This window comes from Cyprinodon tularosa, unplaced genomic scaffold, assembly GCF_016077235.1.
Source record: "Cyprinodon tularosa strain WSP-4 unplaced genomic scaffold, ASM1607723v1 ctg1478, whole genome shotgun sequence".
NCBI lineage: Eukaryota > Metazoa > Chordata > Actinopteri > Cyprinodontiformes > Cyprinodontidae > Cyprinodon > Cyprinodon tularosa.
In genome coordinates, this window is record NW_024038307.1 from 68,430 (window position 1) to 84,815 (window position 16,386).

Genomic DNA, 16,386 nt, shown 5'->3' on the forward strand with positions numbered 1-16,386 from the left:
ACCAACAGGTGGCGTAAATGCTTTTTTTGAGGCATTAGACAGAATTCTAGTTTTTCCTTTGTTCTTCAAAGGTGGTTTCCTACTCCATAATGAGTGTTGATGCTGAAGGTAAATAATGGTGTGTGTGTGTGTGTGTGTGTGTGTGTAGGTTTGTGCAAAAATATGAGATTTCTTATTCAACATTTCGGGAATTGTTCTTATCAGTTTGCTTTTTTGTAACATTTAAAATATTGAACTATATTAAATGTTCAAGTTTTTTACACGAACAACCCTTTCTTACTTGAAATCCTAAAAAAATTTATTTTTCTTGTATTTAAGGTTGAAATAATTTTTGTTTAAGATAATGACCGTTTTCTCAACAGTCAGCAAATGATTAAAAAACGGTAAAATAAATCGTGATTTTTTACCAATCACAGACTTGTTAGAAGTGTATTGGTAACACTGTTATTTATTATTATTCTTACCATAATCTGCATTTAAAATAAAATTTTATTCCCACTTTAACTTTGCTTGTAAAAATAATGATACCTCAAGATCTGAGTTCGCCCCCGGCTCACACCGACTCCGGTCTTACCGTTGCGGTGCGGTGGGTGCGGCGCCGCAGTGATTCCAAGTCATTAAAAAGACGTAAACTTCTCTCACCGGCTGCTGAGCTGTCCGGCTGCGGTTACCGAGACACTCCGGCGCTGCAGAAAATTCAGCAAGAAAGCTATCCTTGCGGCGTGCCGGAGCCCTCCGCAACAAGCTCTCGCAAATATCACGGCACAAACAGGAAGTTTTCCAATGAGAATAAAAGACTTCCTGTTTTTTTTAAAAATAAAACACGTTCGTTTGCATGTATTGTCTGTCCTTTCTCAGCCTTCCCTCTGTACAACCCATATGACGTCACTGCCGCCTGCTGGTAAGACGGGGTCAAAACTTTGTGGCCCCATCACTTGATTCATTTACATTTGGGCCGTGTTATCGCGTGAAGTTACGTGAACTCAAGTGAACTTCTGTTCTCGCGAGTTAAATCTCCGGACCTGTTACCGGAGCCGCAGAGCCGCACCGCACCGTAGTCAAAAGGGCGGTGTGAGAGGGGGTGTGCAGGAGTCTCCGTCGGCTCGATAACCGCACCGGAGCCAGTGTGAGCAAGGGGTCAGAGGGCAATAATCAGTATACATAAGCAATTATTCCTTAAAATCCCTTTAGCTAATTAAAGCTGTAAACTTATCTTCCTTTTTAGTTATTTTTCAATTCTACTACATGCCAATCGAGGCCAGGTCGTTTGAAGGCCATTTCAAGCTGGGTTTGTTGCCAAATTGAAAGATGATTGTTGAGGGCTTAAACATTTTTTTTTCTTTGCGAAAGGGGTATAAGTGGTTTATACTGACTAATACTGAATATTCTGTTGAAATTGCTCAAGTTTTCATTCCTTCTTCTCAAAGTTTCCTGTTTTAAAAGATGAGATAAATATTTATATAGCAGAGATATAATCGCTGTCCAATATGCAGATTGTCTTTGCATGCTATCTTTATCTTTATCTGCTCACTCCTCTAACTGCCATACTCCACATGACTTAGGAGGGATTAGAGGTAGTTAAGAGGCCCTGTTGGGAGTACAGTTGTTGCTAAAAGAGTATTCAGGGGCAAATTTCATCCTGGTCTCGAATTAACTTTGTTGTCCACCATTGTCCAGGTTTTTGACTAAACCCTCACTTCGGGTTACAGCTCAATCTTTTTAACAATCCTTGCTGTTCTTTTTGTTTTGTTTTGTTTCTTTTACCCAAATCCTTTCAAGTTATTTTTGACTATATTCAATAAAAAAACTTTATTTAGCTTCAAGTGTCTTAGTTTTACATCTGGGTCTTCCTTCAAACCAAAAAATGGCAGGTAAGTTTTAATGACACACTGGGTAAATATCATGTGCTTCGGTAGCACAGTAGTTAGCATGCACAAAAAAAGTGGCCTTGGTCCTCGATAGGACAAACCTAGGTTCAAATGTGGCCTCTGGTCCTTTGCCAAATGTCTCTCTCCCTCTCTCCTACCCCCTTTCCTGTCTTTCCTGTACTATTGCCATAAAAACCTAAAAAAATGAAATAAAAATGGCCACTTAAAATGTCTAAATATTTCTAGGTGTATTGAATGAAATTCTTACTAGTACAATTTTGGTTTTTAAATTGAAATTCAGTTTTTGCTGGTAAAATCTTATTTAGAATATCTATTATTAGAGTTCTGACTAGGAATGTGATTGTTAACAGGAAAATTCCTATTTAAGCAATCCACAAATGGAATAGCAGATATGACAGTGCTAATTAATGTTAGAACAGGCTGCTAAAACAGACTACATATAAATGTACGCATTAACTTGAGCAACAGTCTTGCACCACATCCCTCTCCTTTACAGCTTTAGCGACTTCAGCGCTGTTGCTCTTTCTTCAAATAGATTCTGTATTGTATATAAATTGTGCACTAAAATCTCTAGTTCCACTCTTGGGAGATAGCAAGGCTTCCTCTTGCCTGTTGTCATGGTGCAATAGGGGCTCCCCTAATTGTTGGGATCCGGAGGCTTGCCCACCAGAGGGCGCCAAGGATCCCTTCCTGAGGGCTTGGGCTCACCTGAGTCTTTAATCTCCTCATCAGCCTTGGGCCTACTTAAGGAGGAGGAGACTAACACTCCAGCGCCAGAGTGTTTGCCAGTAACGGTTAGCAAAACCTGAGCCAACCTGCCTGTCTAAGTCTTCTCACTTTTTGTGATCTGAACCTGATCCTGTTTTCTCCTCTCTGCCTCACAGGTTGACCCTGCCTGTTAACCTGAAACTCTGGAGAGTTTCTCTGCCGGTGATCTGTCTGCCTGCTCTCTGTTGAACTCTGGAGGGCTTCCTCTGTCAGCATCTACCTGCCCGCTCTCAGAAGATAACTTGGAGAGAGACTCTGTCTGTGATCTGCCTGCAAGCATACAGTAAGCTATGCCTCTGCCTCAGACCAAGCTCTCAAGAGAGAGAGAGAGAGAGAGAGACCTAAATCTGGAACCAGCCTGCCTGCACTCAGACTGCCTCAGCCAAGCTCTCAGTTGTCCTCCTGCCTGTACTCTGTTCCCAACCTGGAACCTGCCCGCCTGCACTCAGACCAAGCTCTCAAGAGAGAGAGAGAGAGCTCAATCCGGAACCAGCCTGCCTGCAGTCAGACTGCCTCAGCCAAGCTCTCAGTTCTCCTCCTGCCTGCACTCTGTTCCCAACCTGGAACCTGCCCGCGTGCACTCAGACCACCTCTGCCAAGTTCTCAGTTCTCCTCCTGCCTGCACTCAGCTCTGCTAGCCCTCAGCCCTCGGCCTGCCAACTGCCTCTGGACCCACAAGGTTCCCTCCTCTGCAGCTCTGCTCCTCTCCAGATCAGCGGTGAACCAATTCCTGACCAGTCTCCCTAACCTTGGACCTGTTCTCATTAATATACATCTTTGTAAATAAACCTTTGAACTTTTTCCCTGCCTCCGAGTTGTTCTGCATATGGGCTAGGTTTCTTTACCCCCCATGACACTAATAATGTTTTTTTCATAGTGCTTGTTAGAAAGATGTAAAGGCCACCATTTTATTTGTATTACGTTACAGGCATTTGGTCTTCTAGGAATGTTCAATTCAATTCCGTTTTCAGTTTATTTACATTGCGCCAATTCACAACACGTCATCTTTACAGTTTACCAGATCATCCAGTCAAATTGATTCAGTTTTCTATCCAAGAAAAACCAGCTGATTGCATCGACTCATTGACTCAAAATGCATCCCTCACTCTAAACATGCTTGTAGCGACAGAGGAGAGGGAAAGACTCATTTTTAACAGGAAGAATTCTCCAGCAGAACCAGGCTCAGTGTGAGCGGCCATCTGCTGAGGCCGACCGGAGTTCAAGGAGACAGAAACTGAGATGCAAAAAGCAGCTGTAAAAGGCGGCATGGTCCAGGAAACACACTGCCAGGCAGACGAGCTCCGAGCCAGCTCCCATGTCAGAGGATGAAGAGAGAACATCCAGTTAGTCACAGTCAGGGAAACAGGACTACACTGAAAAACAGGCTGATCTCCAACATCTATAAACAAAGGTGTAGATGGCAACAGTGCAGTTGATATTTCTCTCCAGGATGGTGTCACAGCCAAACAGGAACAGATGAGGCAAAGCTACTATGAGGAGAGGGATAAGCAGAGAGACCATAACTTTAGAGATTGAACTAACAGATTCTGCAGAGTGAGAGAATAGAGATAGAATTAAGCAGAATGATGAAATATGGGTCCCTATGTCCTCCATCATGGAGAGAAATATCAGCTTGGCCGTTGCCATCAATACCTTTGTTTATAGATGTTGGAGTTTGGCCTGTTTTTCAATGTGGTCCTGTTTCTCTGACTAACTGTATGTGCTCTCTTTCATACTCTGACATGGGAGCTCACTCGGAGCTCGTCTGCATGGCTGTGTGTTTCCTGGACGGGGCTGCATGTGGAGCTGGTTTATAGTTGACTTTTGTATTTCTGCTTCTGTCTCCTTGAACCCAGTCAGCCTCGGCAGATGGCCGCTAACATTAAGGATGTTTCTGCTGTAGATTTCTTCCTATTAAAACTAAATTTTCCCCTCCACTGTCGCTACAAGCATGCTCGGTTTGAGGGCTTGTCTTGGAGTCAATGAGTCGATGCAATCAACTGGTTTCCTTAGATAGAAAATTTTTAACCAACCTGACTATATGATCTGGTTGAATTGTTTCTGTAAAGTGCCTTGAGATGACATGTTTTGAATTGGCGCTATATAAAAAATTTAATGGGTATATCATAGATATAAGAAAACAACATATCATGCACCAAGCATGACATAATTGTTCAGATGGTGTAATTATTCATTAAGTTTATAACATTGCAATCTTCAGTGCATTCGCAATTTTGTTAAACTTTTCAGAATTCTGACATTACTGGTGTTTTTGTATTGTATTTTTATCTTACCGGGACATGGCCGCTCTCCCTCATGCTGCGCTTGGTCATATTGCTCTACCAAGTTCTTAATCGTCTGTTTTCCTGTGGTCAAACAAAAGACAATTAACTGAATAAATTGCAATTACAGTAAAAGAAACAAATAAATGCCACATCTATTCACCTTTGGCATTATTATGTCCGGGTTTCATACAAAAATTATTATATAATATTTTAATCAGGATCAGTAAAAGGCCATCCCTTACATCAAACCCAATAACGCCTTATTTTTCTTCAAAACTGCTGCTTTATAAATGTTACGGTAATACACCATGTCAATTTGAATTCTGACAGTATCTTACCTGGAGTCTCTTGCACCTTCTCTCTCTTCCACTTATCACTTTGCTTAAATGGTGTAGATTCTTTTCTCTCCTTTTCTGCTTATAACCAAAGGGCACAATATACTATATACATGGCAAATATGATCATATTACAGATCTCAAGGATATGAGACTTAAATTAATGTCACAATGCTTGAGAATCCCTTAAAAAATACCAAGGCCAACCAATGAAATTCATCATTTAAAAACATTTAGAACTTTTACAATGAAAGGCTCACCAGACTTTGAAGTAGTCTTAGATGTATCTGTGGAATTGTCTTCTAATGTAATTTGACTGGGTGTGTTCAGACTTTTTGAAATGTAACCAGATGATTCGCTCTGTGGGATGCGCATTCCCTTTGGTGTACATCCCATCTTCCCCTGGTGAGTCCTCAGGCCGTGGTAGGTGGTGACCTTGGACCAGCCGCAGTGGCAGGTCTGGAGGCTCTTGTCAGAGGAGTTGTGTTCAAAGATCTTGCCTGAATGAAACGCAGAAAATATACTGAGTCTGTCTAAGTCATATAAGTTGTATTTCACTTTCGTTGTTGTTTCTGAAGCTCTTGTTACTAAAAGTCGGCACCTTCTAGAATGTAGTGTTTGAGAGAAAAGGAAAACTTGACTGTATTAGTCGCCATTCAACCTGAAAGCAGATGGTTTTCAAGGCAAACATTGCAGAAGTAAAGATCACTCATGAAAATGAAAAAATAATGCATAGAAACTTCTTTTTTTTTGAACTTTTTATTTAACCATTTTATAAATCTTACATAACATAACATTTCCTGACAGAAACTCAAATAGTACACATCACGACAAACACAAAATACCAAAAGTCTTTACAATTATGACAGCAGGCAGAGCAGACAACATCCACAATCTATAATCTGTGGTCAAGCAGTACCCTTTCCCAATGAGGAATTCCATCAGATTCCTCCTTTTAGTAATATCTCGTCCTCTCCATCAGACCCCCAGATATTCTGAAATACAAGTCCACCTTTGTATAAAAGTGTCCATAGTTAGCTGCAGGCTTGCAGTCATTTGCTCCATTATGTAAACATGTTTCAATCTCTGGGCCCATTGATTTATAGTTGGTGGTTTTACATCTCTCCAGTGCACAGTAATCATTTTCTTTGCTATCAATAAAAGAACCCTCAGTATATATCTCTGATCTGTGTTATATTTACTTTTAGGTATGGCTCCCAACAAAAACATCACAGGTTCAGGCATCACCTTTACTTTCAATATTCCCTCTATTTCCTTTCTAATATTGTCCCAAAATCCCTGTATTACAGGACAATCCCAAAAAATGTGTGTGGTATCTCCAATTTTTCCACAATTTTGCCAACATAGTGCTACACTAGGTTTTTTCACAAATGAGGAGATGATAAAGGGAGTATTAAAGTATCTGATCTTCACTTTCCAGTCAAATTCTTTCCATAGTTGGCTGCTAATTCCCCTATGGCAGTCGGTACATATATCCACCCATGTAGAGTCTTCAATTATAACATTTAATTCTAATTCCCATTTTTCCTTGATATTGTTTGTGTTTTGTAATGTGTCAGTTACTAACCTTTTGTATATATTAGATATGTGTTTTTTTGTTGGTAAATGCTTCTCTATAACACTGATAAAGTAATCTTCTATTTCATTTGTTTTTTTTCTGACCAAATGCCTTTCTTTATGACTTGTGATATAATGTCTTATCTGAAGGTATCTATAAAAATCATTTGATGGGAGGTCAAATTGTTCTTGAAGTTCAGAGAATGATTTGATTCTGTTTCTATAAAGAGTTGATTGATTGTACAGAGACCTTTATCAGCCCATCTTTTAAACCCCCTATCCCACACCGAAGGGGGAAATTCTATGTTCCCTACTATTAACATGGCCCTTGAGATGGACTCCGGTCCGCAGAGCAATTTTTTAACTGTTGTCCATACTTTTAACGTGTGTTTCATCCATTCGTTCTTTATTCTAATTTTTTGAATTAACTTTGTAACAATAAATGGCAGTGTAGATAGAGGAACAGCTTTAACTGAATCTTGCTCTATTTGAGTTCCATATTGTTTCCCGGTCATTTTCAAGCCACGCCACAATTGCATTTATTTGGGCAGCCCGGTAATAATTTTTAAGATTCGGGAGACTCAGTCCTCCCCTTTCCCTAGGCAATTGAAGACATTTCAATCTAACCCTCGGTCTCTTCCCTTGCTAGATAAATGTTGAAATTAGTTTATCTAACGTGTTTAGAGTAGAGGCAGGTACTTTTACAGGAAGGGACTGAAACAAGAACAAAAGTCTAGGCAGCAGGTTCATTTTTACAGTGTCAACTCTACCTATTAAAGAAAGGGGAAGGACCTCCCAGTGCGTCACATCGTTTTTTATTTGTCTAATTAATGTGCTATAGTTGGCCTCGAACAGCTGAGTGGGGTTAGGTGTAATAATAATTCCCAGATATCTAAATCCTTGTTTGGACCAGTGAAAGGAGACACTGTTATTTAGCTGTTCAGGCCAGGTGCCTGAAATCATCATGACTTCTGACTTAGTCTCGTTAATTTTGTAACCAGACACTGACCCGTATTCACACAGGCACTTCATAAGTGCAGGGATGGAAAGAAGTGGATTTTTTACAAATAGTAAAATATCATCTGGGAATAGAGCTATTTTATGAACTGACCCCCCTTCATCTGCTATCCCTTGGATATGTACGCTTTGGCGTATTGCCTCTGCCAGAGGTTCAATACTTAGGGCAAATAAGATAGGAGACAACAAATCCCCCTGTCTAACACCTCGCTCAATCCTGAAGAAGCTGGAGCAGTGACCATTAACTCTAACTTTGGAGCTGGGCTCTTTATACAATAGATTGATCCAGGCCACAAATTCTTTCCCAAAGCCCATTTCTATTAGTGTCTGCCTCAGAAACACCCAGTCAACTCGATCGAATACTTTCTCAGCATCCAAGCTGAGAAACATTGACGATTGTGTGTCTTCTCGTGCTGTTGTCTGCAGGTTCAGGGCTCTCCTTATGTTATTTGTTCCTTGACATCCTTGTATGAATCCTGTTTGATCTGGTTGTATTAATTTCTTAATTTTTTTTTTTAATCCTGGTAGCTATTATGGAAGTCAAGATTTTATAATCCACACAGAGTAGACTTATAGGGCGATAGCTGGTACACTGATGAGGGTCCTTCCCCTCCTTATGTATTACAGTTAATATGGCTTCCGACCATGAATTTGGGGGGTCTCCTGATTTAAGTACGTAATTATATAATTTACATAGTATGGGAGTGAGTTCATGCACAAATATTTTGTAATATTCTCCAGAAAAGCCGTCTGTTTCTGGTGACTTATTGTTTTTTAATTTGGTGATGGTTTCCCTAATTTCACTTTCTGTAATAGGTTTTGTTAACAGTTCTGCATCCTCACTTGATAGTTTTTTCAGATTAAGAGGGCTTAAAAATTTTTTAACTTTCTCTTCTTTAAATTCTAGTTCTTCAGCCGTATATAACTGTTTGTAATAGGTTGCAAACGAGTCTGAGATTTTAGTTGGGTCAGTCTCAATCTGATGGGTTTCTGGGTTCCTGATCTTGGGAACTGCACGACTAGATTGGGCCTTTCTTAGTTGAAAACCCAGTAATCTGCTTGCTTTATTACCCATTTCGTAATATGTTCTATTGGTATATCTGAGCGCTCCCTCTGCCTTATATGTCAGAGCTTCATCCAGTTGTTTTCTAACCTCCTTTAATTTTTTTAAAGTATTGTTCTTTCCCATTTGTTTATGTTCTCTTGTTAACTTTTTTATTTCAGCTTCCAATCCTTGTTGTTTAGCCAGCCTTTGTTTCTTTATCCTGGATCCTATAGAAATAATCTGTCCTCTTATTGTGGCCTTACTGGCATCCCATACAATTGAGGGGGAGACACTACCATCATCATTTATGGTGAAGTATTCAACCAGGGCTCTATGTATTTCTTGCCTAATGTTTGTGTCTGCTAATAATGAGACATTGAGCCTCCAATGTCTGAAATGATTATCTATTCCTAAATTTTCATTTTCATGGTCACCGGGCCATGGTCTGAAATAGTGATTGGCTCAATTGTGCTCTCTTTTATCCTATACAATTCGGTTTTGGTTGCGCAGAAAAGATCTATCCTCGAATAGCTCCCATGAACCTGGGACATAAACGTGAAATTTCTCTCATTGGGGTGGAGTTGACGCCAAATATCTACTAGTCCCAGTTCCTTCATCATAGTTGATAATGCCTTAGACATTCTAGATTCAGATTTTATTATTGTAGGTAACCTGTCCAACTTTGAATCCAGGGTGCAGTTGAAGTCACCCCCCACCAGTATAATCCCTTCGCTTTTATCTGCAAGTAGAGCTGTGACCATTTTGATAAACTGTGGGCAATCTTCATTTGGGGCATAAATATTAAGTATGGTTATCTTTACTCCTCCAATTGTGCCTATTACCATAACATATCGGCCTTCGTCATCATGAAAGGTTTTCTCATTATTGTATTACACAGATTTATTAAACAATATAGCTACCCCTCGTTTCTTTTTTCTCCCATATGAAGAACTATAAACCTGGTCTACCCACTCTCTTTTCAGTTTTAGATGTTCAGTCTCTGATAGGTGTGTTTCCTGAATCAAAGCAACAGAGCAGTGCAGCTTCTTTAGTTGTCCCAGAATTTTTTTCCTTTTAATTGGATTATTAATTCCTCTTATATTATAACTTATAAAATTCAGCTCAGCCATGGTCCATATAGAGTCTTTCGATATAACTCCCTGCCTGTTTACATTTGGATGTCAAAGGGTATCTACTGATTAACAAAGTGACTTTATTTATAACCGTCAGGAAAAACAAAACACAAAGAACAGTGTAATTAACACAAAACTTAGCTTCCACTTCATCAATCTGACACAGCATCTTAACTCTGGCTGTGCCAGATCCCCGATGGTACTGGGGCAGAGAGGTGTGACCTACCCTTTCTGTGGAAAAAAGCACACACAGTGCAAATATGACCAATATTACACTAACATGTAAAAAAGGTCTCAGAGAGTGTATTCCACTCATCAACTCAAACAAAGCCTCCTTTGGACTGTCTAACACATTAACTTATTTTGTGACAACAATATATATTAGGATCATAATAATTTGACGCTTTACTGTATTCTTATGAGTCGGTTAGTTATAATCAGTGTGGAGTTACCGACCTTATCCCTGCTTTAGTTGAAACAACCTTTTTATCTGTCTCAATGGTAATATCCCTTTAGTCCTCTTGCAAAAGGGTCTTGAGATCAGCTGGTGACAGAAGTGCTCCTTTTTTTCTCCTCCCTTGGCTTCTCCATCCATCCTTCAGCTCCTCCTCGATGTGCTCCCTCTCCCCGCATCGCGCGTCAATCCCCAGCTCCTTCAGCAGCGCTGCGGCACTCGTTAACGACGCAAACGTCTTCTCCCCGGTGTTCAGCTTAATTTTTATTTGCGCTGGATACAGGCACCTTGCCTGTATGTTCTTCTTTTTAAGCTGTTTAATAACTTCGTGTACTTTCATCCGTTTCTGCTGTAGCTCAGGAGAGTAGTCCTGATCCATGCCTGCTTTATGATTGTGTCTTTTACCGCCGCGTCCAGAAATCTCACTATTATTGATCTTGGAGGCGCCGTTGAATCTTTCGGCTTAGCCGCCAGTGAGCGATGTGCCCTCTCAATCTTAATATCCAGGTCCGGTGGGAGTTTAAGTTCCTTCTGGAGTAGAGCCTTTACAAAACCCGCCATATCTCTTCCCTCACTGTCCTCCGGGATTTGAAAAATTCTGATATTGTTCCTTCTCAGCCTCTTTTGAAAATCTTCACACTTTGCCGAAAGTTCAATATCGTGGTGCAGCAGGTATCTTAGCGCCCGCTGGTGCCGCAGCTCCGTGTCTTCCGCTGTGCTGAGTCTCTCCTCAAATCTCCCCATTCTTTCTTCGTGCTCCACCAGTTGGTCTTTTATGTCCGAAACAGATTGTTCAATGCGGCTAAGAGCCAGCTTAGTGTGGTTATGTCCCTCTTGATTTTCTTTTCGGAGTTTTCTCAGTTCTTCCAACACCGTTAAGTCTGATTTAATTGTGTTTCTACTAGCCGTGTGTTTGCTAGTCGGGCTCGGTGGATTCGGCTTATCGTCTTTTCCTCTCGAGGGATCCAGTTTATCTTGTCTTCTTTGTCCAGCGGAGGAACTCATGTTTCGTTCATATATTTTTTTTATATTTCAGCGTCGAGTTATTTTAGTTGTCGCTCTTATTTTAAATGACATCCAGCGGAGCTCAATTAACACGCTGCAAGCGAATCCATGACGTCACCTGAAGTCCCCATAGAAACTTCTAAATAGCCCCGCGCTTTAGACCCAGTTCAAACAAGTGGATTTTGGATTGAGGTACATACAGTACGAAGAAAACCTTAATATGTGTTAATGTGACATGTCTCCCTGTAGCTGTGATGAACAGCTTAGGTCAAAACCTGTTTTCAGACTAGACACATCAAAGCCGAGGTGTTCAACTCCAGTACTCGAAGGCTGGTGTCCTTCATGTTTCAGATGTCTCTGCCTAAACACTCAAATAAATAGCCAGGTAATCAGCCTAACTTGGCAGAACTGCACTGCATTCTGATGAAGTAATTAAGCCATTTGATTCAGAAGACTTGGATCAGGGACAAATTTTAAAACCCCCTGGATTAAAAGAGACAAGAGAAAAAAAAACCCTGAAAGAATTAACCGTAAAGGCAACACATAAAAAGAAAAAAACCTATGAGCTGAAAACCTGACAGCAACGTTTAAGATACAAACTGAAACTCCTTATGCAAAGCATGGGTTAGATTTGATTACAGCAGGTTGAAGTCTAGAATTTGACTAGCATCATCCATACATGTTTCTACTGAGTTGTGACGTTTGGAAGGCTAAAGGCTGTTCAATCAAAACAGCAGTCCCAACAGCAGTCCTTCACCTTCACGACCTGTGAAAGGCGCTTAACTTTGATGAATCAGATGCTGGCTTTTCTTCTGCGCTCTACCTTCTGTTTCTCATTTGTGTACGTCAGGAAGAATAAACTTTTCCATTAAAGTTTAAAAGCTTTGTAAATACCTGTTTTTTTGTGTGTTTTTTTTTTTTTACTAATTACTATTTTCCTTTTACCAAAAGTCAAGGATGCACTGTGACCTAATTTTAACTATCAGCTTGTTGTTTTTCTCTTTCATGAGGTGGCAACATTAGAAAACTCAGTCTCTTTATATCTAAAGAGAGGTTCGTCTAAACAATTTGTTCTCTACTTCCACTTCACAGTGATGCCCTACTTCATGTAAGTTTGAAGCTAGAAAATATGGAAAGGTTCTAAAATACAAATAATTTTGGAGGAAATACAACATTTATAAGAAAATAAATAAATCAGTGAGAAGCTGGAACATACATGACTTAATTGGCGGTCTGAAAAGTAAAACCAAACAGTGATTGATGATTAGATAATCTAAAAGATATATTGTCTTTTAGGTGTACCTAAACAGAGGATCAAACTCTGTAGTTATCAAAATTGTGCTGCTATTGATAACAAAGGCTGTACGGTTGTCTACTTATACAGTGTAAAAACATATGGATTGTTTTTTTTACATTGAGATATAAATGTTTTAAAGAAAAGCACTCACCAGACTGCAAAGAAGTCCTAAAAATATCTTCAGAAGGGTCTTTTACATTGATCAAACTTGTTCCCTTAAAACTTATTGGAATGTATGTTAATAGTTCACTCCGAGGGATGTGCATTCCCTTGGGTGTACACCCCATCTTCCCCTGGTGAGTTCTCAGACCGTGGTGGGTGGTGACTTTGGACCAGCCACAGTGACACATCTGGAGGCTCATGTTGGATGTTGTGTTCAGAGATTTGACCTGAATGGAACACAGAAAATAACTTGGGTTGATTACAGTCAGATTTGGGATGACTCTGATTCTTACTGTCGTCGGGTCAGTTGATAATGTGTCTCCCAAGGCTACTGTTTAATATATTTTTGGAACAGTGTAAACCTTAGTTAGAGCTTCTGAATGCTGCTTTATGTGGCATTTGCACAGTATTTGATGCTTTAAGAGCTCTGAGTACAATACTTATGTTTATTTTAGGTTGTGATGAAAAAAGTCACCTGTTGGAAATAGTTGTAAAAATAAATAAACCCCCAACGTCTATAAATCTGCCATCTTTCAAGTGTTAATGTTTTAACTATTTACTTTGTAAAAGAATGAAACAGGTCTATCAATACTCTTTATCAAAAATCCCTGTCAAGGGGATTATTTAAAAAATGGTGAAAAGAGAAAAGCATAATTGAGCTGATCTAGCAGCATTAAATAAGCTAAAACTCTTCATGCAAAGCATGTCTAACAGAGAAAGTTTTCAGGCTGAAACGTGTCTGAATAATAAACTAAGATTGTCAGTGTAAAAACCCAAACCACTTTAGCCACATCTTTACAAAGGGAGTGGACTTCAAATGTTTACATGAGTATATAGAAAAGCAACCAAATTTAACAACAAGGACCGTGTTCTACTGCAAACTAAATCTTTTATAATGTCTGTTTTTTTTTTCTCTATTCATCTTTCCATCTGTCACGCTATAAGCCATCTTATTTATTTTGAACATTCGGGACAAACGTTCATGCAGGTTTTCTTTGAAAAACTTAACCTGACCAAAATATAAAAAACATTCCCAGAGACACATCACAGCAATACATGAACCCATATTACCTGGAATCAGTAATCAACATTGTGTATATTTGATCATACTTATGGATTTCCATTTAAAGACCCTGTTTAAAGAAGCACCTACCTGACGTTGTCCCACATCGGTGCACCTCTGAGTGATCTGATTCTCATTTGTCTGGTCTTTACCTTTCCCCTCCTTTTCTGACTGCTGATTGCTTTCAGTTTCAATTCTTCCAGCTGTTACTTAGACTTAGAAAACTTTATTGTCATTTTGTGTACAAGGAGGGTATACTAAACAAAACTTCGTAAATAATGACACGTAAAAGGAAGTCCTAAAAAGGTAATTAGAAGGATTTGTTGAGTGAGGAGGGTTGATTGATTATGTCTTGTTGGAAAACTTTTGAATGCATTTAATGCAACCAATAAAGAGCACGTTCACATGTCCTGTGTCCTCCAATGGGCCTTCGCCCGGTGGGACGAGCTGTTCCATCTGGAATGATGAAAAGGGGTCACTATGTCCTCCAGCAGTCCAACCCAAGCAGCAAAACTTTTCTAAAAGGTAGGTTTTTAAAAACACAATATAAAACATTGTTTTAGGTTAATTTACCTGAGGCTATATAACTAAAGTAGCACCATCAGAACTTTTAGTCAGAAGACGTGTAAAGTTTGTAAAGAAATACCCAAACAGACAGCTTTTTGTAAAGGTTTCACTTTACTACTTAAAGTAAAATGTAGAATAGTTCAAGGGGTATGAATTACTTTGAAATATATTATTATAATTTCATCACAGTCTAATAACACCAATACAAGTTTCACAATTGATTGGGTGGGAATAGCAAAAATAAAAACAAACCAAAAGCTCCAAGGTACTGATGATCAGATAATCTGTAAGAACCAATCATGAAATACATTTAAGCACAGTGGGTTATATTTATCCAATAACAAGTAAACCAGTAAATACTATTGAGCTGTCAGAAGGTAGAAACTCATAAACACAACACACCCACTTTCTGTGGTTTCTCTTCCACGGAAATTGAAAACTTGAAACTTGATGGAGCAGAATATTGATTGCACTACAGAACAAGGAGTCACATGGAAACAATTTTTTTTTTTTATACTTTTCCTTTGCGGTTTGACACGCCCCAACGGTGATCAGTCAGGTTGAACAACACCAGTTCCAACAGAGAGTCGGGCACAGGGAGAGCTGCTCATCCTGTTAATGTCAGCAGCAACAAGGTAAGATATGTAGGGATCTCTGCTGGTTCTTAGAATAGAATTGAATATCCCTTTATTGTCCCACAATGGGGAAATTCTGGTGTTTACAGCAGCAAAAAGATTAGAGAAATGTGGACAATGTGGACCTTGGAAAGATGTATAAGAAAAAAATAACAGTGAAGATATAAACAATAAAATACTGTATTGTAAAGTGTTGGAGAATAAATAACCAATATATTGTAAGGGACATTTTTACAGTAGTGCATATTTGAAAATAGCAGCAACATCAGAGATGTGCAAAATGACAGCAGCATGTTATTTAACGCGCTAAGGTAGAAACTGCAAAATCAGCATGAATGTAACAATTTATTGAGGTTGTTAGGAACAGTGGTGATTATAATGTCTTACAGCTGCTGGGACAAAGGATCAATGACAAAAGCGTCGTTAGACCTATTTAAGGGTGGCTTCAGCCACCCTTTCTTTGGCATTAGCCACCCTATAATTATTTTGCGATTTTAAAAAATATTTTTTTTTTTTCTGTATTTATTTTTTCCTCATATTTTCCCAAAACAAATGCAGTAAAGCACCGAATAAAAGCCATAAAGAAGACAAGTTAATCTGAACAATCATAGGCGTAACTTCCTTAAGGACTGGTGTGGACATCACCCCACCAATATTTTGTACACGTATTTTGCTTTCGGTGCTGTGTATATCTGATTAAAACCCCATTCATGCCGCTCCTCAGAAAGAAAATAAAAAAGTTCTCCCCGCTGCTCACCGTCCACAAACCCCGACAAAAAACTCAGAAAAAAGAATCTGTTGCCTCTCCCCATAACATTTGAATTGAAGATATCCGCGGGTGACGGGTCGTGTTCGGTAGTCATCCTAACGGGTTCGGGCGGGTGTGGGTTGGTAAAACTCGACCCATGCAGGTCTCTAGGCTACACTACATTCAGTATCGTTGCCATAGAAACAGACAGCAGCGCCAATATATCAGAATTATACTAAAACACACGCAAATAATTTCCCACATAAAAAACAAGACTTTCAGTCCATTACAGTTTTCCGTTTTTAGAGGGTTGTTTATTTTGCGTTTATTAAGTGATGGCTGTGGTATATTAGCTTTCACTGCTATAAGCTTTTACAGCAGTGATTGATTAATTTAAACACCTGC

At 39.4% G+C, this 16,386-nt stretch overlaps 1 protein-coding gene across 1 annotated transcript; it reads right to left on the bottom strand.

Annotated features, from left to right (window-relative positions):
* Positions 1-3,047: 3,047 nt before the first annotated feature.
* Positions 3,048-14,138, bottom strand: LOC119779446. Its single transcript, XM_038279097.1, has 6 exons — positions 14,122-14,138; positions 12,958-13,195; positions 5,538-5,777; positions 5,281-5,355; positions 4,952-5,023; positions 3,048-3,112 (listed from the first exon to the last, which is right to left on the bottom strand). The coding sequence occupies exons 2-6, from the start codon at positions 13,166-13,168 to the stop codon at positions 3,048-3,050; spliced, it is 663 nt and encodes a 220-aa protein (XP_038135025.1). The 5' UTR covers positions 13,169-13,195; positions 14,122-14,138.
* Positions 14,139-16,386: the final 2,248 nt, after the last annotated feature.

Coding starts and splice junctions, on each gene's coding strand:
- LOC119779446 (XM_038279097.1), bottom strand. CDS start 13,168: ATGAGCCTCCAGATGTGTCACTGTGGCTGGTCCAAAGTCACCACCCAC. Junction 5,778..12,957: donor TAGGACTTCTTTGCAGTCTG/GTGAGTGCTTTT, acceptor CGTTTCATTCAG/GCAAGATCTTTGAACACAAC. Junction 5,356..5,537: donor TAAGACTACTTCAAAGTCTG/GTGAGCCTTTCA, acceptor GGTTATAAGCAG/AAAAGGAGAGAAAAGAATCT.